The 24,354-nt window shown below is 48.5% G+C and overlaps 1 protein-coding gene across 1 annotated transcript in view; it reads right to left on the minus strand.

The window, feature by feature from the left end:
- Positions 1-17,013, minus strand: part of LOC143926932 (uncharacterized) — a 37,131-nt gene extending 20,118 nt beyond the window's left edge. Inside the window, exons 1-2 of the mRNA XM_077450967.1 lie at positions 16,905-17,013; positions 16,762-16,818 (exon numbers count right to left, since the gene is read on the minus strand). Coding sequence (XP_077307093.1) covers positions 16,762-16,818; positions 16,905-16,970 — 123 coding nt within the window. The 5' untranslated portion in view covers positions 16,971-17,013. The remainder of the gene's footprint in view (positions 1-16,761; positions 16,819-16,904) is intronic.
- Positions 17,014-24,354: the final 7,341 nt, after the last annotated feature.

The raw sequence follows: 24,354 nt of genomic DNA on the forward strand, positions 1-24,354 counted from the left end.
GACCCAAAGGATTCCGGACCGAATGCCTCAGCCAACCTACGCTGCATGGCCTCCCTGATCCTGCAAAGCCTGCGGAAGGATCCTCGTATTCTTCGGATCAAGGAGAGGGACCATTACTGGCTGGCCACTCTCCTTGATCCACGGTACAAGGGTAAGGTTGCCGACCTTATCTTGCCATCGCAGAGGATGAGACATCTCCGGGAGGCCTTGCAGAAAGGTCTGTGCAACGCGTTCCCAGAGACTGGGAGGTTACAAACTCCTGGTTCTGGACAACGTGTTGCTGAGGCATCGGTCAGAAGGAGCGGTGGAGAAGGTGGCCGTCTGACTGATGCTTTCAGACAATTTTTTAGTCCGCAGCCCCAAAGGTATGATCGGTTCCAGCACCCATCGCCAGCGTCTGATTTACATGGTGCAGGAATACCTAGGGGCAAGGTCAGACTTGGACACCTTTCCCACCGAAAATCCTCTGGCTTACTGGGTCTTGAGGATGGATCACTGGCCAGAGCTTGCACAGTATGCAATTGAGCTACTGGCCTGTCCTGCATCCAGCGTTCTTTCGGAACTCACCTGCAGTGCTGCTGGTGGCTTTGTTCCCGATCACAGGGTGCGCCTGTCCACTGAATCAGTTGATCGACTGACCTTCATCAAGATGAATCAGTCTTGGATCACCCACAGCTACCAAGCACCTGAAGCTGATGTAACCGAATAATTTTTTTTGAAATATCACATCCCTTCAAGACTGCCTATGCTGATGCTGAGTGCCTGTCCTGTTATGTTGATTGTCTATCCTCTTCCTCCTCCGCTGATATGTTGGAAGAACATTTCTGGTTCTGGGTGATGCCATCAGTCCAATTTTTCTGCCCCTGTTTAACAGAGGCGTTTAATTACAATTTTTGATGCAATGCTTTGCAGCAGGGCTAATTCCTGCAATAAAACTAGAGTATATGGGAGAGGTTGCAGTGTGGTGGCACCAGCACCAGTGCCTAAGGCCCAATTTTTCTGCCCCTGTTTAACAGGGACATGCAATTACAATTCTTGATATAATATTTCACAGGAGGGCCCCTTCCTGTGCCCACCCAGAGTAACGGTGAGGACTTATAGTGTTGTGGCACCAGCACCACAACCACCAAAGGTCAATTTCTCTACCACTGTTCAACAATGGCATGTAATTACAATTCTTGATATAATCGTTCACAGCAGGGCGCTCCAGCGCCCACCAAGAGTCACTTTGCGGGCTTACAATGTTGTGGCAAAACCAACACCTTGTTCCGCCATTTCTGCAGAGCATATAGGGCAGGCCCCTACTTTCAAACATCCAACTTACAAACATCTCCTACTTGCAAACGGAAGGAGACAACAGCAAGTGAGATGAAAAAAGATGGACGACAAAACAAATTATACAGGGGTGATAACCCTTCCCTATGTTTTCCAAAAAGCTTAAAAATAGTTTTTTTGACTGGAGCTACACTTTAAAAATGTACCAGTTGAAAATTACAAACAGATTCAACTTAACACAACAAACCTACACAGTCCCTGTCTTGTTTGCACTGCCTGTATACTGCTGTTCTGAGTATATAGGGCCTGGGGGCCACACGCATTTCCTTTTTTTAATATGGGTACAGGGTTCCCCTTAATATGCGTACAAGACCCAAATAGGCTGGTAATGGGCAGGGAGGGCTACCCATGCCATTTTTCTCAATGATTTTCAACCATAATGCAGGAACCAGATATAACATTAAAACCGCAAGCAGTTTTAAAAAGGTGTTATTTCCGTTTAATGTCATTTTGTGCAGGGACTGTTCTAAACACGGGAAACACGTGGCACTTCACAGGCATACTACAGACACCCCCCAGGCACCATATTTAAAGGAATATTTCACTTTTTTTTTCACTTTAATCGTCATTAAAAATCAGTGCTCCCGCCAAAACGGCTATTTTTAAAAACATTTTAGGCATTGACCCATGTCCCCTGGGGCAGGAGCCAGGTCCCTAAAGCCTTTTTTAGGACAGTATCTTGCATATTAGCCGTTAAAATTAGCACTTTTAATTTCGAACGTTCGAGTCCCATAGACTTCAATGGGGTTCTAACGTTCGTACGAATTTGGGGTCCGTTCGAAAGTTCTGGTGCGAACCGAACCGGGGGATGTTCGGCTCATCCCTATTGAAGAGCTTTGGGTGTCATGGTCAGGCTTGGAGAGAGACTTCCACCATCCTGCAGGATAAGTAAGCAAGCAGGTCATCCAAGCAAATTATATGGTCACCCAAGATCATCCTGATGGCGGAGATGGGTTTTGCTGCATGTTAGTACCAGGTTTCAGTCCTTAGAATCACCGCACCAAGGGGAGTAAGCCAGGGTCCAGTAGCACACATAGCAGGTAGGGATCAAACAGAAGGGTGACCAATAAACAAGCCAGTGGTCGGTTACAAGTGAATGTAGGTTGGATTCAGGCAGAAGCGTAGTCAAAGAACAATAGGGATGGCCGAACGGTTCGCCTGGTGGTCGTTTTGCGGCGAATTTCGGCTGTTCGCGGTCCACCCGACTGGCGGACTATTGCCGCCGTTCGCCCGGAGGACTTCCGTGTTTACTGTGTAAAAGAACTTTGACCTATGATGACACATCCATCATGGGGTACAGGACAGCCAATTGAGACATTACAGCACATGGACACTTGGACATTCCCCCTAACTTATAAATACACCCGATCCGGCGGCCATTTTACATTCTTTTTTCTGTCACTATAGGGAGAGGTTGCTGTGTGGAGCAGGGAGAGACTGCAGTGACCCAAATCGCTAGCTATTTGGTCCACAAAAGTTATTTTCAGGACTGGTATAGGTGTTAGGTGTAGTTCAGGATATAGGTTTGAGGCACTGATGTGCTACTGATTGTTGCAGCAGCCTGTCTTTTGACAGTGTAGAGAGAGGGACAGGACGCTGTGTGCTGCAAGGACAGTCAGTTTAATCATTAGCTGTTACTATTAGGTTCACAAAAGTGCTATTCAAGTTATTGTTCCAGCAGCCTGTGTTTTGTCAGATTAAATAGGGACAGGCAGGAAGCTGTGTGTGAGACAGTGAGGGACAGTCAGTTTAATCAGTAGCTGTTACTATTAGGTCCACAAAGGTTCTTTTCAGGACTGGTATGGTAATAGGGTTGTACACGTATAATATGGTTTCTTCCAAATATAGAAAGAATATTATACTTGACTGCTGCCCTTCTGCTGCAGTAGTCCTTTATCAGTATAGGGTAGGGATGAGCCGAACACCCCCCGGTTCGGTTCGCACCAGAACTTTCGAACGGACCCCAAATTCGTACGAACTTTAGAACCCCATTGAAGTCTATGGGACTAGAATGTTCGAAATTAAAAGTGCTAATTTTAACAGCTAATATGCAAGATGCTGTCCTAAAAAGGGTTTGGGGACCTGGCTCCTGCCGCAGGGGACATGGGTCAATGCCTAAAATGTTTTTAAAAATGGCCTAAAATGTTTTTAAAAATGGACGTTTTGGCGGAAGCACTGATTTTAATGACGATTAAAGTGAAAAAAAAAAAAAAAAAAAAAAAAAAAAAATGTGAAATATTCCTTTAAATATCGTGCCTGGGGGGTGTCTGTAGTATGCCTGTGAAGTGCCACGTGTTTCCCGTGTTTAGAACAGTCCCTGCACAAAATGACATTAAACGGAAATAACACCATTTAAAACTGCTTGCGGTTTTAATGTTATATCTGGTTCCTGCAATATAGTTGAAAATCATTGAGAAAAATGGCATGGGTAGCCCTCCCTGCCCATTACCAGCCCCTTTGGGTCTTGTACGCATATTAAGGGGAACCCCGTACCCATATTAAAAAAAAGGAAATACGTGTGGCCCCCAGGCCCTATATACTCAGAACAGCAGTATACAGGCAGTGCAAACAAGACAGGGACTGTGTAGGTTTGTTGTGTTAAGTTGAATCTGTTTGTAATTTTCAACTGGTACATTTTTAAAGTGTAGCTCCAGTCCAAAAAACTATTTTTAAGCTTTTTGGAAAACATAGGGAAGGGTTATCACCCCTGTATAATTTGTTTTGTCGTCCATCTTTTTTTCATCTCACTTGCTGTTGTCTCCTTCCGTTTGCAAGTAGGAGATGTTTGTAAATTGGATGTTTGAAAGTAGGGGCCTGCCCTATATGCTCTACAGAAATGGCGGAACAAGGTGTTGGTTTTGCCACAACATTGTAAGCCCTCAAAGTGACTCTTGGTGGGTGCTGGAGCGCCCTGCTGTGAACGATTATATCAAGAATTGTAATTACATGCCATTGTTGAACAGTGGTAGAAAAATTGACCTTTGGTGGTTGTGGTGCTGGTGCCACAACACTATAAGTCCTCACAGTTACTCTGGGTGGGCACAGGAACGGGCCCTCCTGTGAAATATTATATCAAGAATTGTAATTACATGTCCCTGTTAAACAGGGGCAGAAAAATTGGGCCTTAGGCACTGGTGCTACGACACTGCAACTTCTCCCATATACTCTAGTTTTATTGCAGGAATTAGCCCTGCTGCAAAGCATTGCATCAAAAATTGTAATTAAACGCCCCTGTTAAACAGGACAGAAAAATTGGACTGATGGCATCACCCAGAACCAGAAATGTTCTTCCAACATATCAGCGGAGGAGGAAGAGGATAGACAATCAACATAACAGGACAGGCACTCAGCATCAGCATAGGCAGTCTTGAAGGGATGTGATATTTCAAAAAAAAATTATTCGGTTACATCAGCTTCAGGTGCTTGGTAGCTGTGGGTGATCCAAGACTGATTCATCTTGATGAAGGTCAGTCGATCAACTGATTCGGTAGACAGGCGCACCCTGTGATCGGTAACAAAGCCACCAGCAGCACTGAAGGTGCGTTCCGAAAGAATGTTGGATGCAGGACAGGCCAGTAGCTCAATTGCATACTGTGCAAGCTCTGGCCAGTGACACATCCTCAAGACCCAGTAAGCCAGAGGATTTTCGGTGGGAAAGGTGTCCAAGTCTGACCTTGTCCCTAGGTATTCCTGCACCATGTAAATCAGACGCTGGCGATGGTTGCTGGAACCGATCATACCTTGGGGCTGCGGACTAAAAAATTGTCTGAAAGCATCAGTTAGACAGCCACCTTCTCCACCGCTCCTTCTGACCAATGCCTCAGCAACACGTTGTCCAGGACCAGGAGTTTGTAACCTCCCAGTCTCTGGGAACGCGTTGCACAGACCTTTCTGCAAGGCCTCCCGGAGATGTCTCATCCTCTGCTCCCTCTGCAATGGCAAGATAAGGTCGGCAACCTTACCTTTGTACCGTGGATCAAGGAGAGTGGCCAGCCAGTAATGGTCCCTCTCCTTGATCCGAACAACACGAGGATCCTTTCGCAGGCTTTGCAGGATCAGGGAGGCCATGCAGCGTAGGTTAGCTGAGGCATTCGGTCCGGAGTCCTCTGGGTCACTAAGGACAACATGATCCGCAGCTACCTCCTCCCAGCCACGTACAAGTCCATGGGTTTCTTGGGACTGTAAACCATCCCTACAAGACTGCTGCTGCTGCTGATGCTGAGTGCCAGCCTCCACCTCCATGCTGACACAATCATCCTCCTCCTCATCCTCTTCCTGTGTGATGGGTGGCACAGCAGGAACACTGCCTGGATAAAAGGGGCCTTGAGAGGCAAGGAAGTCCTCTTCCTGCCTCAAGTGCCCTGTCCATTATTCCACGCAGCGTATGCTCCAAGAGGTGGACAAGAGGTACAGTGTCACTGATGCATGCACTGTCACTGCTCACCATCCTTGTGGCCTCCTCAAACGGTGACAGGACAGTGCATGCATCCCTGATCATGCCCCACTGGCGTGGTGAGAAAAAACCAAGCTCCCCTGACCCTGTCCTGGTGCCGTAGTCGCACAGGTACTCATTGATGGCCCTCTGCTGCGTGTGCAGCCGCTGCAGCATGGCCAACGTTGAGTTCCACCTGGTGGGCATGTCACATATAAGGCGGTTCTTGGGCAGGTTCAACTCCTTTTGGAGCTCAGCCAGCCGAGCACAGGCATTAAATGATCGGCGGAAATGCACACAGACTTTCCTAGCCTGCTTCAGGACATCCTGTAAGCCCGGGTACCTGCCCAAGAACCGCTGCACCACCAGGTTAAGGACGTGAGCTACACAGGGCACATGGGTCAGTTGTCCCTGTCGGAGGGCGGAGGAGGTTGGTGCCATTGTCGCAAACCACCATTCCTGGCTTAAGCTGGCGTGGCATCAACCACCTCTCGGCCTGCCCCTGCAGAGCTGACAAAACATCCGCCCCAGTGTGGCTCCTGTCCCCCAAACAAACCAGCGCAAGCACGGCATGGCATCGTTTTGCCTGCGTACTTGCGTAGCCCCTGGAATGCCTACGGAGCACCGCTGGTTCTGAGGACAGAGCACTGGAAGAGGCCATGGAGGAAGAAGAAGAGGAGGGGTGGAGGAGAGAGGTGTGTCACAACCAATAGTAGCATTTTGGAGGCGTGGTGGCGGGAACAACCTCCAACACTACTGCACCTTGTCCTGCATCCTTCCCAGCTGCCAGAAGAGTGACCCAATGGGCCGTGAAAGACAGGTAACGTCCCTGTCCATGCCTGCTGGACCATGAGTCAGCGGTAATATGCACCTTACCGCTGACCGCCCTGTCCAGCGAGGCAAGGACATTGCCTTCCACATGCTGGTAGAGAGCCGGAATCGCATACCATGAGAAAAAGTGGCGTTTGGGGACCTGCCACTGAGGAACCGCACATTGTACAAACTCACGGAAGGGGGCCGAGTCTACCAACTGAAAAGGCAGCAGTTGAAGTGCTAGCAATTTAGCCAAGCTAGCATTCAACCGCTGGGCATGTGGATGGCTGGGAGTGAACTTCTTCCGCCGGTCCAGCAGCTGGGGCAGGGACATTTGCCTGCTATAATCGGACGTGGGTGTACCGCTAGCAGAGTGCCCGGAAGCACTTGGCTGTGACACACCTAATTCTACACCTTCATTCCTCTCAGAGCAGGTTTCAGAGAGGACTGAAGGTCTAGTGGGGTTGGAGATGCCAGCTGATGAGGAGCAAGGAGAGGTCCGCTTTGTTCTTTGGTGTGGGTCTTTGAGGTACGCTTGCCAACGAGCTGCATGGCAGGTCAACATATGTCTGGTCAAGCATGTGGCGCCCAAGCGGCTGATGTTTTGGCCACGCGAGATACGCTTGAGACATATGTTGCAAATAGCAGCGGTGCGATCTGATGCACTCGTCTCAAAAAAGGCCCACACCAAAGAACTTTTAGAATAACGCGCAGAGGTAGCACCCTGCACAGGCGGAGCTCTGCGGTGTGATTCAGTCGGTGTGCTGCCCCTAAGCTGGCCCCCGGAGGGCATCCTGCCTCGTTGGACGTGTGCCTCCTCCTCCTCCTCTCTCCTACCAGGCACCCACGTGGAGTCAGTGCCCTCATCATCCCCTCCCTCTTCATCGCTGGAGCAAACCTGGCAGTATGCTGCAGCTTGTGGAACATGACTGCCAGATTGCTGTCCTTCTTGAGCATCCCCTCTCTCTGCATTCACGCTACTGCCTTCCTCTAGCTGAGTATCATCATCAGAGCCTACAAAACACTGGGCATCCTCCTGGAGCATGTACCCAACACTGTGCTTAAAGAGTTCAGGAGACTCCTCAGGTCGTGGTGGGTCTAGGGAAGGAGTCACTGATGGATGACATTGAGAGGAGTGAAGACGATGCGTTGGCAGCTGCTGTGCTAGTACCCTGAGACTGGGTGAGAGAGGATGAGGATGAAGAGGGCTTGGTCATCCACTCTACCAAGTCGTTGGCATGTTGCGGCTCAACATGTCCAGCTACCGAAAAGAAGGACAAGCGTGTCCCATGGCCACGTGCTAATGATGACGATACACCGCGTCCACGACCAGCACTGTCGTCTCTAGACACAGAGCCTGCTTCCATTTTTTATCGGCTTGCGCCTGTCTGCCTCTCCTTGCTGGCCTTCCAGACATGGTAATGGCCTGAAGGGAGTTGGGAAAAACAGCAATTGGGTAGTGTATATTGTGCTGGAGGCACACACAACTTCCAATAACTCCTGCAGATGGCAGATGGCTCAAATAGAGAAGAGCTATGTAGGTGGATATAGCAGTGTATACTGGGTTCAGAGCACGCAGACAGCACGCACAAGCTCCTAACACTGACTGCAAGCTCGATTATAAAAGATAGATATATCACTAGCTATATAGGTGAATATAGCGGTGTATACTGCGGTCAGGGCACGCAGACAACAACCACTACAGAAGAGCAAGAACGAAAATCGGCCGATACCGATCGGTGTATACTGTGTTGAAGGTACACAGAACACCCACTAACTGCTTCAGACGCCAACACACTACACAAGGCCGCCGCGCTGGCGGCCTTATATAGTGTGGGGCGTGTACTACACAGCCTGAGCTATGATTGGCCACAGGCATCCTGCCTGTGGCCAATCGTGGCTCTCCTCGCTGCCGGCGCTGTGATTGGCCAAGCATGCGGGGGTCACAGTGCATGCTTGGCCAATCATGAGCCAGCAATGCACTGCGCCATCGCAGTGCATTGTGGGCCGTGAGCGCCACACGAATTTGGCGCGAACGGCCCATAACGTTCGTAATTCGCCGAACGGGCGAACAGCCGATGTTCGAGTCGAACATATGTTTGACTCGAACACAAAGCTCATCCCTAGTATAGGGACAGAGGTACAGTCTGCTAATCATTCACAACCTACTTGTTCCACAAAGGTCCTTATAAGGACTGGTAAGGTATAGGGTACTACAGTACATAGGGTTGAGTGAGGTACAGTCTGCTAGTCCTTAAGGACTGGTATAGGGCCACAATATATAGGGTTGAGGGGCACTACTGCTGACTGCTGCCCTTCTGCTGCAGTAGTCCTTTATCAGTATAGGGACTGAGAGTTTTGTCACAGGGTCATTTAAAAAATGACAGGCAGAGGAAGAGGCAGGCCCTTCCGCAGGGGTGGTAGGGGTAGGGCAGGAGCAACAGGCTTGAGCCAAAGTGGGAAGTTGTAGAAGGTGCGTTCAATTACTTTAAAGGACGCACCAGACTTGGTTGAGTGGCTCACTCAGCCTCCAGCCTTGTACACACGGTCAGAGAATCTGTCGGAATGAGTCTTAACGGACCGTGTCGTCAGATAATCCGACTGTGTGTGGTATGCATCGGACTGATTCCATCCGAATCTCCGTCCGACCCAATTTTCCAACATGTTGGAAATATTTCCCGACCAACTGGGCCGGACGGACCTAATCCGATCATGCGTAGAGCATTTTCATCGGACCAAGTGCCACGCATGCTCAGATCAAATTCCTACATCAAAGCTATTGGCTACTAGCCTGAATGTAGTCCCATGGTAACAAAATTACGTCATCACGTTCTGAAAGATCGGATTTTTAGCCAACTTGGCCCGACCGTGTGTATGCAACAGTTTCGGACACAATCCGTCGGACTAAATCCGACGGATTTGGTTGCCAAAATCTCCGACCGTGTGTACGTGGGCTTACTCTTCTGCACCCTCCTCATCCTCATTCTGCACCCTCTTCTTCACTTTCTGCTATGTGCACCCCCAACAACACCACCACCACCACCACATACCTTCCGCTTGAGTCACAGGAATTATTTTCCGATCCATATCAAGACATTTCTGATGTGCAGCCACTCTTGGTATTGGATCAGGAAGAGGAGGTAGCAACAACCGCTACTCAGCAGTCTGACGACAGTACCCAGATCAGCCCAAGGAGGAGGTTGGTCCCTGATGTTGCTGCCTACTCCGAGATCTCTACTTATAGCGGTGGGGAAGGTGACGTCGATGATGACGTGACTAGTGATGTCACGTGGATGCCCACAAGAGAGGAAGAGGAGGGGAGTTCAGAGGGAGATATGGACCAGCAGATAGGGAGGAGAAGCAGGAATAACTTACATTGCACAGGAGGGACAAAGCAGACTGCAAATGTTTCAGGAGCGAGTCATCGACCATGTACGGTCACATCTGGCACTCCCAGGACACCGGCACATGGCTCCGCAGTGTGGGCTTTTTTTAACGTGTCCGCTGCTGACAATAGCGTTGCCATCTGCAATCTTTGCAGTCAACGCATTAGTCGCGGTAAGCCCAACACTCACCTAGGGATGACCGCCTTAAGAAGGCACATGAGCAGCCATCACCGAGCCCAGTGGGAGCAACGAAACACACAAAGCCACACTCCAGGCTCTCACCGTCCAGCCTCGTCTTCTACTTCTCCTCACAATTGTCCTCCACTCCACCTTCCATCATGCCAAGCTCACGTTTTTCTGCAAAAAGGCAGGCTTCCGTGGGCCTAATGTTCGAGCGTAAAAAAAATGATGACGCCGGATAACCATCTTGCCCAACGGTTGACGGCTGGCTTGTCAGAACTTATAGCCCGCCAACTACTGCCATATAAACTGGTGGACTCGAAGGCCTTTCGAAAATTTGTGGCCATTGGAACACCACAATGGAAGGTCCCAGGAAGGAATTATTTCTCACAGAAGGGCATCCCAGAGCTATATGGCCATGTTCAGCGGTAATTGAATGCATCTCTGGCACACAGTGTCGATGCCAAGATACATCTGACCACAGACACGTGATCTAGCAAACACGGGCAGGGAAGGTATATCACTTTTACTGCCCACTGGGTGAACCTTCTGACGGCCGTCAAGCATGTAACCCGTGTAGATTTGGTTTTACCACCATGGATTGCATGCAGGTCTCCTCCTCCTCCATCCTCCATCCTCCATCCTCCATCCTCCATCCTCCATCCTCCATCCTCCATCCTCCATCCTCCATCCTCCTCAGCTGACTCCTCCTTTTCCACTGCTAGCGTCTCTTCCGCTGCGCCGCCCAAGCTCCCCAGAACCTATTCGACATGCCAGGTGAGACGTTGCCATGCCGTGCTGCGTCTGTTGTGCCTGGAAGCCAAGTGCCACACTGGCCCGGCACTCCTTTCAGCTTTGCGTTCACAGGCAGATCAGTGGCTAACACCGCTCAAATTGACAGTTGGTAAAGTGGTGTGGGACAACGGTGCCAATCTGCTTAGCGCATTGAAACAGGGCAAAATGGCGCACGTGCCATGCATGGCACATGTCTTAAACTTGGTCGTGCAGCGATTCGTTGTCAAATACCCTGGGGTCCAGGACATCTTGCGTCAGGCAAGGAAAATCTCTGCCCATTTCAGAAGCTCTTACACGGCCATGGCTCGCCTTGCTGACATTCAGCGGCGACACAATCTGCCGGTCAGACGTCTTATTTGCGATTGCCCGACGCGATGGAACTCAACCTTCTATATGCTTGATAGGCTGCTCCAGCAGAAACGTGCAGTTAACGTCTACCTGTATGAACTCTGCGGCAGAACAGGTTCTGGGGAGCTGGGGTTTTTTTCACCGCGCCAGTGGCTGCTCATGCGTGACGCATGCAGACTTCTGCAGCCATTTGAGGAGATCACCAAACTGGTCAGTCGCAGCCATGGCGCCATCAGTGACATGGTACCTTATGCCTTCTTTATGGAGCGTGCATTGCGTCGTGTCATTGATCAAGCTGTGGAGGAGCAGGAGCAGGAAGATGAGGAAGTCGCAATGCTGGATGAATTCCCAGGGGGGGCTACTCTATCTGAGACAAGTCAACAACAGGAGTCTGAAGAGGAGTCAGAGGAGGATGGTTCCGGGGCGGATGAGGAGGAGCAAGAAGAGCATGCTTTAAACCTTTCTGGGATCCCTATTGTTGTGCATGGATGGGGAGAGGAGAATGAAGAGGACGACATTATCCTGGATGATGAGCAGGAGCCAGGCCACCACACCGCTTCCAGTGTAGTGCAAATGGGGGCCTTCATGCTCCAGTGTTTTAATAGGGACCCCCGTATAAAAAGCATAAGGGTCAAGGACCAGTACTGGGTGGCAACGTACTTAGACCCCCAGTACAAACACAAAATGGCGGAAATGTTACCGCCGTCACAGAGGGCTGTCAGAATGCAGCACTTCCAGGCCTTGCTTTGAGAAATGCTGCATTTTGCTTTTGCGTGCGCTGGTAGAGGAGCAATTCCCACTCCCAGAGAAGGAGTTGCGGGTACCAATCCAACAGCGCCTGCAAGAAGAGGCCGGTTTGAAGATGTGTTGGTGACTTCGGATATGAGGTCATTCTTTCAGCCGACCCATCGACAGGTGTCATCCGGATCCAGCATCAGGGAACGCCTAGACCGTCAGGTGTCCGACTACATCGGATTAACAGCCGATGTGGACGCTCTGAGGAGTGATGAACCCCTGGACTACTGGGTGGGCAGGCTTGACCAATTTGCAATCGAACTGTTGGCTTGCCCCTCGTCCAGTGTCCTGTCCGAAAGGACGTTCAGCGCAGCAGGGGGGGACCGTGACCAATAAGCGTACTCGCCTAGCTCACGACAGTGTTAACTACCTCACATTTCTAAAAATGAATGAGGCATGGATCTCGGAGGAATTCAACACATGTAACCAGTAGACCATGTATATGTCTAGAAATGATTTTTTTAAATCGAGCACACAGACCTTCTTTCTTCATTTGGCTCACTTCCTTGTCCAAAAAAAGCACACCGTACTATATGCCCGTACCCTCCTGTTTGAAGAGGTTGAGCGGTGTCATATTTCTACTGGGGCTGCTTATTATGAGGGGCTCCCACCATCCCTGTGCTGTGCCGACTTCCTCCTGGGGCTGTACCTCTGCTGTGCATATTATGGAGGGGCTCCCACCATCCCTGTGCTATGCTGATTATGAGGGGCTCCCACCATCCCTGTGCTATGCTGACTTCCTCCTGGGGCTGCTTACGCTGCTGGTGTCAGTGCTCTCCGTCACGGTGCTGGTGTCATTGCTGTATGTCACGGTGCTGGTGTCATTGCTGTATGTCACGCTGCTGGTGATCATCTCCTGCACCCTCTTCTTTGCCTACCCTGACCTTCCCTCTCCTCCATTGCCTTCATGCGCTCCACAGTCCTGAATTGTCACAACAATTTCACATATAAAAAAAGAATGCTTGTAGTTGTCGATCCCAGATTCACCTCATACATGTGTTATGTCATTGGCCATGTGGTGGGACTATGTTTGCACAGCTAGTAATTATTTTGTGGCTGCAAATTTGACCTGTAGGTTTGCAAAGTTCGCCTCCCATTGAAGTCAATGGGGCCCGCCGCAAACGTTACGGTTCGCGAACTATCGGCCGCGTTCGCGGTCCGCGAAACGTCCCGTCGGAAGTTCGTCCATCACTAAAGAACAATACAAAAACAGGTAACTAATGAGTGGTAGAGGAGAGAAAGCAAGCAAAGGATCAAAATAATCGGCTAGGGAGAGCACAATAATCTGGCAAACAGGAAGTATAGAGAGCTGGCTGGAATCAGGAAGTTCACAGGAGGAGCAAAGGGTTCAAAGTTGACCAGAAACAAGAGACAAGGCAAGAAAGTCCAAAAGGATCAGACAAGGAACTACCCAGCATCTCAGCAAGAAGAGCCACTGCTGGGCACAGTCGAGGTAGTAGGTTCAGATCCCATCCCTGACAATGGGTTTGTAAGAGGAGTGTCCCCCACTGGACACTGCAGTTCCTGAGCCATACCTCTCAACTTTTTGAAATGGGGAACACCTATTAGCAAAAGTATTTAGCCATAGGACAAACCTACATCCATGCCCCTCAAAAAAAAAAAAAAGGAAGGAGAGTCTTTTTTATATATGTAGCACTCACCCCTAAAGGAGCTGCTGGTTATTTTTGGGCTTACCGTTACCTTTCGCTCTCCTTGTTTCACGTCTAGGGGATGTCCCAGTAACTTGAGTAGATCCAATTGAATAGATTTTATTTGCAAAATCTCAAACCATTGAACAGTCTTTCAATTTGGGATCAGAGGGTTGGGGAGGAATTCAGGTACTCTCAATGCCAAAAGTCTAAAAACGTTAAAGAACTTGCTTACTTTGACTGCATCCAGAGAATAGCCATTCACAGCTGGATGAACATTTAGATTGGACAGTCCCCCTCTCACAAGACCTAGCAGCCAACAAGGTGTTTACTTAGGTACAAAGTCTTTATCACTGATGTTGTTGCAGAACCCGTAGGACAACTAAGCTTTAGAACAATTGTAGGATACCTGGATTCTTTCGCTTACTTCAGCCCTTCCAGGCTCTTGTTAAGAAAACCAACCCGCATGCGGTCTTCTTCTAAAGAGTCCTCCCCTGGAATGCTCGAAGTTCAATGGGTCTCTCCCGAACCGGAGACAGCACCCATCCACCTTGGAATCCTTCCTTAGTTCCCTTGCCTTGGGCTAGCCAGCCCCGAGGCATTAAAGTCGGGTGGATCTGCACCCCAGGCCATAGGCTTCCTGGGGGCTGGTCCGGAGGACCAGGACCATGTAATCAGCACAGCATACTGGATCGGAACCCCGAACCACGCGACGTCTGCATCTTAAATACCCTCTCCCACAGGGCACAGCGAGAGGGCCACTCCCACTGACCTGACTCCGAGAGAGAGTAAATTAAATGCCCAACCAGACCATAGTGCCATGCCTGCCACCAGAGACAGTGCCCCCTGTGGCCAGGCTGAATATCTCACGGCCCAGTCAGACTGACACAGAAGTCAAATTTAGGCAAATAGACCCAAACCAAAACTGTAGTTTGGGTAAAGAAAAATTTTGAAAAACACATTGTGCGTGCTCTTCAGGAGCCCGACACACACACACCTCTCTTTTTTTGCCACTACTATGCCTTGCTTCTGCAATTTACATATTGGATGAAAAAGTTTAGCACCGGAAAACACTTTTTGAAAGTTAAAAAGTTAAAAGTGCATTTTATATACAACTATATAGGTCAGACCAAAATGAGGGACAAATGAGGAGGAAAGAAGGACTTTGTTCCAAATCAGGGACTGTCCCTCAAAATCTCGGACAGTTGGGAGCGATGGTTCCTCCCATTAACCTCTAGGTCACTATAGGACACAGTAGTGTCCAAGGGGCCTGCAGAAAGAACCACACAGCACCGTTGGGGGAACCAGACATCATATGCACCTGAAGGCTCAAGCAGCAGTGGAGTGTGGAGCTCGGTGTAGGAAAGATGCTCCCAAAGCTTGTTCTCACAAGATCTGGAGTGCTCACCATTCCCCTGGATTTGGTCATTGGCAGGATATCATCATTGAGGAAGCCAGGGGAATGGCTAGTAAAAATGTCCCCCCCCCAATTTTTTTCCCTTTTTTGTTCTTTTAGCCACTTGCTTACTGGGCACTTAACAACCCCCCCCCCCCCCCCGTCCAGACCAATTTTCAGCTGTCAGCGCTGTGGCATTTTGAATGACAGTTGAATGGTCATACAACACTGTACCCAAATGAAATTCATGTCATTTTTTTTTTTACCACAAATAGCGCTTTTTTTTTCTGATTTTGTTATAAAATTTTAAAACAGGTAGTTTTTCTCCTTCATTGACGTACTCTGATGAGGTGGCACTGATAGGCACCACTGGTGGGCATTGATAGGTGGCACTGGGTATGGTGTGTACAGATAAGGCATAATTGCCTCTTCGGGACCGATGTCCCTTGCAGATGAGCTGGTGATAAAACGTTACCCAGCTTTTGTTTACATCATTGGCTGACAGCTGATCACATGGTAAGAGGCCAGGACTGGCCCCTTACTCGGATCGATGATCACCCGAGCCTCAGGGATCATGGCGCACACAGGGAGCGTGCACAGGGGAGGCCGTCATATGACGGCCTCCCGGAAAATTCAGGTCCGCACTGTGGCCCGTCATTCGGCTATAGTGCAGACGGCAAGAGGTTAACATGACTATGCTGCCTTTTTATAACCAACTCACACTAATGCAAGGGTTGATTGACTAAAAGGCAAATAGACTGTGATCAGAGCTTAGTAAATAAATACATAATCACAGGTGGAAAAAAATAAAAATATAAATAAAAAAGGGGGGGGGGGCAGTATTTTTGCTTACACATGATTGGATGATGGAAGCAAGCAGGAGCTTCTGCTCATTCACTAAGATCTGGAGCAATTGCACTTGCAGAGTGCACAGTATATTTACCTTTGGTAAATCAACCCCAGTGCGTTTCCATGCCTTGTGCTCATCTGTTGGCAAGGCACTTTGAAATTCCATTCAGAATAAATTGCACGGAGGAAAGCAACATGTGTTATGGTAATGTACAGTTTACCGCAGTGCAATAGTGTAAACAGGCATTGTGGGGCATGTCTGGTAACAAGGAACATTGGAGTGCTATTCAGAAGGGAGATTAACATCTTGGTTTGTTCTACCTACAGTATATCTCCAAAGATGAAAGTGAACAGAGAATATAAAAAATTTGGGTTGGCATCAGAACAGGAATAGAGGAATAGATCCTCCAATGGGGACGCTAGCTCTGGTGACCTGGGATTTCCTCTCACTTCCTGTTTTGGCTACAATACAGGAAGTGATGAGAATTTCCCCCAATAGCATACAAATAACAAAAAATAAATAATAATAGTTTTTGTCTTTAGTAATATTTGAATTATTTCTTGCCAGCATCTTCATTTTTAGCAGGCTGAAACCAATGTTCTGCTAATGAGGCAACAAGTAGCTGATCACTCAGTAGCAAGGAGATTTGCACATGTAACCCCAGCCTAGTCTCCTGAAGCGATCTTATCTGATCCAGAATCATAGTCTACTATATTTTCTCCAGGAGCTCTCAACTTCAACCCAATCTCAAAACCCAATGCCACTATTATTAAAATACATACAGGTAGCCCTCTGTCCAGTTTGCTGGATCTGATCTTTTCCGTATCTTCTTCATCCACCTGGAAATTAAAAAAAAAAAAAAAAGTCTCACTCTGGTGTGCAAAGTACATATAGAAACTACTGTAGAGTTAGTAGGACTTGCAACCTGGGATTTGGCACTCCAGGAGGAAGTGTGCTCTGGGATAGGTCTATCAATTTCTGGAGAAAGCATCCTTGTTGGGAATGGATCTTGCTGGTGTGAATGTCTCCATCTGCCTTAACAGGTTCACTTGTAAGCACCAGCTGATACAATCTGTGTGACTAGGCTACACCTGAGTAACTGACCAGTACAGCCATGGGTTCTTCTTAAAGAGACCCTGCCACCAGTCCATTGATCTGAACAGCAATCTTCATATAAAATTATACGTGCAACTAAGCCATGCTGGTAGGTCAATTGGCTCCTGTATAAATGAAGCCTAGTATGTGAATGTATGAATTTGAGTTAGGGACCTTAGATTGACCTTGAGGGCAAGGACTGATGTGGATGTACAATATATATATAGCTACTTTCACACCTAGTCCACCCTGCAGTAGCAGTAAAGCGACACTTGTTTAAGCAGTGCTTTGCCAGCGCTGCTTTGCAGGCAATACCGGGGCACTTTTAGCCCCAAAGAAGGGGCTAACAAGGGGTTAAAAGCACCTGAAAAACACTTTGCAGGTGCTTCTGCAGTTCTGCCCATTCATTTCAATGGGCAGGGCACTTTCACACTAGGGAGGCATAAGAGGCGCTTTACAGGCGCTATTTTTAGAAATAATAAAGTTATCAAATTTTATAAATGTTATTTTGCTGTAAAAAAAAAGTATTTGTGTAGACACCCAAAAGCCACTATCTTGGATGTAATGTCAATAGTAGGGATGGGCGAACGGTTCGGCTCGAGCATAAGTCCAGGCCGAACTGTTGTTGTTCGGACATTCAGGCGAATAGCCGAACAAACGGGTCGTTCGACCGTGTGTTCAGCCCCCCGAACCAACCACAATGCATTGCGGCACTGAACAGTGCACTGGAAGCCCTGATTGGCTGAGGCAGTGAAAGCTTCAGCCAATCAGGGCACAAAGCACTGTCAGAGTCATAATTGGACACTGTCATCATGACTTTATCCAATCATGGCTCATTCCTGCCCCACAGTATAAAAGTATTCTTTCAATGGCAGCAATTTTCAATGTGATTTTGCCGTGGAGAGGGATAGAACAGGGCTCTGTTCAGTGCTATTAGTTAGTTAGTGTGCTATACTGTGCTATTTTGCTTCAATTGTCAGTGTAGAATATTAGTTTAGTGTCAGTCTAGGGATAGTGTGAGTGTAGTGAGGAGGACCATCATTCAGCTTTGCATAGTGTGCAGCTAGAGTAGGGACAGCTCAGATAGTTTCGGTGTCATGTAGTGAGACCGTGTCAGTAATCTTGACATTAGTGTATAGCTAGAGTAGGGACAGCTCAGATAGTGTCAGTGTAGTGACTAGGGATGAGCTCAGGCGTGTTCGCATGGTCTACGTGCAGAGCCCGCCAGGAACTCGGCGCAGCGCTGCGCTAATCACATGCAGTGAGACATTGCCCGATCTCTGGAGCCGCGCATCGGAGCAATGTCTCACTGCCTGTGATTAGCACAGCGCTCCCCGACTTCCTGGTGGGCTCTGCACTTGGACCATGCGAACATGTCTGAGCTCATCCTTAGTAGTGACGGTTGAACACAGTGTATTTGATTGCGTTATTGCCAGTTTAACACCATTTACTTCTGTGCTTGTTATTGCCAGTTTAACGCCATATAGTTCTGTGTGCGTTGCTGCCAGTTTAACACCATATAGTACTGTATGCGTTACTGCCAGTTTAACGCCAGATAGTACTGTGTGCGTTACTACCAGTTTAACACCATATAGTTTTGTGCATTACTGCAAGTTTAACGCCATTTACTTCTGTGTGCATTACTGCAAGTTTAATGCCATTTACTTTTGTGTGCATAACTGCAGGTTTAAAGGGATTGTAAAGTTAATTATTATTTTTTTTTTTTTAAATAACAAACATGTTATACTTACCTCCACTGTGCAGCTCATTTTGCACAGAGTGGTCCCGAACCTGCTTTTCTGGGGTCCCTCGGCGGCTGTCTCTGCTTCTTCCCACAGGTACTTCTCATGTTCATGCGAGCTCCCTCGCATGGTGAGAAGCACCTGCGGGAGCGCTCCCGTGATACAGCCATCGGCTATAGCCGCTCGCTGTATTACACGTCCCCGCCCCCCGGCGCTCCGCATCAGTGGATGTGATTGACAGCAGCACGAGCCAATGGCTGCGCTGCTTTCCACCCATCCACTCCAGCCTATCAGCGGCCAGGCTAAGTGGCGAGGAAGGACGGCGGGGGGCGAGCGTGGGATTTTCGAGGGGTGAGGTAAGTAAAACGGGGGGCTGGGGGCACAGGCACTGTCAGATGTTTTTTCACCTTAATGCATAGAATGCATTAAGGTGAAAAAACATTTACCTTTACAACCCCTTTAATATTATATAGTTGTGTGCGTCACTGTACGTTCGGCGCATTATATTGCAGTACATTATAGTGTATTCGTGGAGTGTGTCTGTGTAGTGTGAGTACTCAAATTAAAGTGCACCAAACACCACTTTACATTGATTAAAGTGCATCTACATACAGATTCTTTCCTATAGATTTGCTTATAAGCACCGCCCCCTCCCTCCCAGTAATGTCTGGGAGAACAAAAAGGAAAGGCAGACGTTCCCTTGCCACTGTAAGGGGATCAGCAACAAATGTGTCCACAGGCAAAGGTGGATGTGGTGGTCAGTCTTCAGGCAGGGCATCATTTCTTCTGTTTAGTGAGTTTGCCTGTGCTATCCAGCCACAGCATGCAGAGCAGGTGGTGGAATGGCTTGCTAAACCTTCCTCATCCTCTGCCACACAAGCAGAGACAAGTGTGCAGTTCTCTGCAGTTGTCATAGTGTATAAACCTGCCTCCTTGTCCACATCTATTCCTGCCATAGCCCTAAGTTATTTGAACACAGCGTCAGCCACTTGCTCCTTGATGATGCCCAGCCATTACTGCATTCAGATGTTGGTTCTGAGGTTGAGGATTACAGGAACATGAACCTGGAGAGAGGGGAGAACACTGGTAGACAAATTGGCATTCATGTTCCCCCAGCCGCAGCGTATTGCCAAGTTGTCTCCAGTGGTAATGATGATGATGGAGATGATGATGATGATGATGAGGTCACTGAGGTGACTTGGGTGCCAGACAGAGCAGAGGAGGAAACTGAAGGTGAGGGGTCACAACCCGAAGGTGGCCGACATCAAGAAAGAGTAGAGAGCAGCCACCCTATTCCATCACATTCTGCAGCTGTTATCTCCCGGCCCACTTCCCAAAGCTCAGCTGTCTGGGCCTTTTTCAGCACATCTGCAGCAGATCTCATGGTTGCTATTTGCAAACTGCATCTCAGGCACATCAAACATAGCAAAAACACCAGCCATTTGTGTACCACATGCTTAACAAGGCATTTAACATCCAACCACTCAGCCTGTTGGCAATAGCACCTACTGTAAAAGCCACACAAAAGGGGCACAAATCTGTCCCTCCTCCTTACCAACTTCAGTCTGCCGCTGCTATACCAAGTAATTACCTCTCAGCAGCCTCCACTGACAGGAATGATGGTATAGCACAGAGTGTCCCAGGTCCTAGTAGCACATATGCCAGCAGCACACCACCAGCTGTAGACTGTAGCCAGAAAATTTCTCTGCGCCATCTGCTGCAGCTGCGGCTCTCCAACTTCTGCCTTTCAGCCTGGTGGATTCTACCCCCTTCAGTGAATTTGCACAATGTGCTGTACCACAAGGGCAGGTTCCCAGCCACTACTACTTTTCACGTAAGGCCATTCCATATCTCTACCATCACGTGGAAGGGAATGTTCTGGCATCGTTGGGCAAGGCAGTCAGCCATAAAATCCACCTTACTGATGACATGTGGTCCAGCAAGCATGGGCAGGGACGATATATTTCGTTCACAGCACAATGGATAACGCTGCTTGCAACTCGAAAGTATGCAGTACAGGGCTCAGTGCTGCAGCTTGTTGTGCCCCCACGTCTCCATGCAGCTGGTGGTGATGATGCCAGACCTGTGAGCTCTACCCTCTCCTTTGCCACCTCCATGCCCTCCTCTGCAGAATTGTCCTATGTACATCAGGCACCCCCTAAGAGTTCAAAGGGCTATTCCCAGAGTCAGGCTAAAAGGTGCCATGCAGTGCTTCAGCTAGTGTGTTTAGGGGACAGGAACCACACCAGAGCAGAGATTCTTGCAGCTCTGCAGGGACAGGCCCAGAGGTGGTTCATACCATGCCAGCTGGAGCCAGGAATGGTGGTGTGCGATAATGGCTCAAACCTCCTGTCCGCCCTTAGACAGGGAAAGTTGACACATCTGCCATGCGTGGCACATGTCCTCAATTTAGTGGTGCAGCCTTTCCTAAATACATATCCAGGGTTACAAGATGCGCTAAAGCTGGCCAGAAGAGTCTGTAGCCATTTCAGGCGTTCATACACAGCCAGTGCTCGGTTGGCTGAAATTCAGCGGGAAATCCACCTGCCCGTAAACCGCCTGATTTTTGACCTGCCCATCAGGTGGAACTTGACTTTGTCAGTACTGCAGCGGCTATACATGCAGCAGAGGGCTGTCAACAAGTGCCTGTGCGAATACGGCACAATGACAGGCTCAGGCCACCGCTGCTTTTTTTCTCCATGCCAATGGCTGATCATTAAGGATGTATGCACTGCATTGTGACCATTTGAGAAGGCCACAAGGATAGTGAGGCATGACAGTGCATGCATCAGTGACACAATCCCTGTTGTGTCCCTGTTGGAGCAGACTCTGCGTGGCATTATGGACAGGGCACTGGAGGCAGAGCAGCAGGAGGCAGAAGAGGACTTTTGAGGCACATGGGCAACCTCATGCTTCAAAGCCTGCGAAAGAACCCAAGAATACGTGGCATAAATGAGAAGGATGATTACTGGTTGGCAACCCTCCTTGACCACCGTTATAAAGGAATGTCTCAGAACTCATCCCATCCCCACAGAGAGTGCAGAAGATAAAATCTCTTGAAGACACGTTAAAGAGGATTTTATTAAATGTTTTTCCTGACTCCAGTAGGTTACAGTGTAGTGGAAAACGTAGTTTTGAGTCTTCTGTTGGTCAAGAGAGGATCGTTGGAGAAGGCGTCCGCCTAAGTGAGGAATTTTGGATTTTTTTAGTCCTCGCTGCCCAGGGCTGTCAACTTCCACATCCCATCAGCATGGTGGACGATTACCTCAGGGCCAAAACAGAGATGGAGAGCTTTCCAGCTGACGATCCACTGATTTACTTGGTCATGAGAATAGACCACTGGCCAGAACTTGCCCAGTAGGTTTTGTTACTGATCATAGAACGCGTCTGTCCTCAGACTCCGTGGACCATTTGACTTTTATTAAATGAATCAGTCTTGGATTACCAGCTATGAAGCCCTTGATGCCGATGTCACTTTTAGTCTTTTTATTGCTGAATCCCTGCAGTACTTTGAGGCTGCCTAGCTTTGAGGGTGTTCAATCATTTCATCTGGAAAAATGTTTTTGGTATAGGTTTCAAGGGCACAACTAACACCCAAAGACCAATTATTCAGCACCTGTTTGACAGATGCATACCATTGCAATTTTTTTTGCTTTCATCAAGAGCACCTCTATAGGGTTACGGTGGGATGGCTCCCAGACACCCAAAGAGTAATTTTTCTGCACTTGTTTGACAGCTGCATATCATTGCAATTTTTTACAGCAAGGCCAATTCTTGCTTTCATCAAGAGTACCTCTAAAGGGTTACAGGGGGAAGGCACCACCGACACCCAAAGACCAATTTTTCTGCACCGGCTTGACAGGCGCATATCATTGCAGTTTTTTACAGCAAGGCCAATTCTTGCTTTCATCAAGAGCACCTCTATAGCAATGGTCATCAACCCTTTCCTCAGGGCCCACTAACAGGTCAGGTTTTAGGTATTAGCTTGGGGAGATGCAGACTAGAATACTGCAATCACTGAGCAGCAAATTATATCACCTGTGATGTATTTCAGTTATCTTGCAAACCTGGCCTATTAGTGGGCTCTAAGGACAGGGTTGATGACCACTGCTCTATAGGGTCACGCCGGTGGGAAGGCACCACCGACACCCAAAGACCAATTTTTTTTGCACCTGCTTGACAGGTGCATATTATTGCAATTTTTTTTTTGCCTTCTTTAAGAGCACCTCTATAGGGTTACAGTGAGGAGGTGCCACCGATGCCCAAAGACCAATTTTTTTTGCACCTGTTTTACAGGTGCATATAATTGCAATTTTTTTTGCCTTCTTTAAGAGTACTTCTATAGGTTTACGGTGAGAAGGCACCTCCGGCACCCAAAGACCAATTTTTTTTGCACCTGTTTGACAGGTGCATATCATTGCAATTTTTTTTGCCTTCATCAAGAGTACCTCTATAGGGTTAGGGTCCTTTCACACGGGGCAGATCAGTGATGATCGGCCCGGTGGACATCCGTCGATCCCCACTGAGCAGAAAGATGACAGGTCTGACTCTGCATACTTCGCAGGGATGGACCTGTCAGAGCGCCGCTCTCCCCTATGGGAGATCGGGTGATGACGGGCCGCAATGTCCCTCGTCACCCGATTCGATCCGATGACGGATGGAAAAGTAGGTTTTTCCTCCGTCACACTTTTTCGGATTGGAGTGGGTCGGATGTCAGCGGACATGTCACCACTGACATGTCACCGCTGACATCCGGCGCTCCATAGACTTCTATGGAGCATCCATTCAGGTCCGCCTGAAAAACTGACAGGTGGACCTGAACGGATTGTTAGTGTGAAAGAGGCCTTACGGTGGGAAGGCGCCACCGACACTCAAAGACCATTTTTTTTGCACCTGTGTGACAGGTGCATATCATTGCAATTTTTTACAGCAAGGTCAATTCTTGCTTTCATCAAAAGTACCTCTATAGGGTTACCGTGGGAAGGCTCCACCAACACCCAAAGAGCAATTTTTACGCATCCGTTCCTTCTATACAAAGTCAAAGTGAAACCAGAATGTATCCAAAAACGTTCTGCCACTTTACAGGTAGACTAAGCCCTTGTACACGCGGTCGGACATTCCGACAACAAAATCCATCAGATTTTGTCAGACGGATTTTGTCCAAAACTTGTGTTGCATACACACGGTCGGACAAAGTTGTTGGAAAATCCGATCGTACGTAACGTGATGACGCTATTTCATTACGACGGGACTACGTTCAGGCTAGTAGCCAATAGCTTTTATTTAGAAATTTGATTTGAGCATGCGTGCCACTTTGTCCGATCGGAATTCTCTACACACAATCGGACAAAGTCCGATCAGATCATGTTGTCGGAAAGTTTTTTAGCCCAGCTCTAAAACTTTGTCCGTCAGATATTCCGACGGAAACAGTCCGATGGAACCCACACACAGTCAGATTATCCAACAACACGGTCCGATCAGACATTTTCCGTCGGAATGCCCGATCGTGTGTACAAGGGCTCAGGAGACTATATTGGA

The sequence above is a fragment of the Lithobates pipiens genome, unplaced genomic scaffold, assembly GCF_037356315.1.
Source record: "Lithobates pipiens isolate NorthernLeopardFrog02 unplaced genomic scaffold, aLitPip1_a1.2 Scaffold_23, whole genome shotgun sequence".
NCBI lineage: Eukaryota > Metazoa > Chordata > Amphibia > Anura > Ranidae > Lithobates > Lithobates pipiens.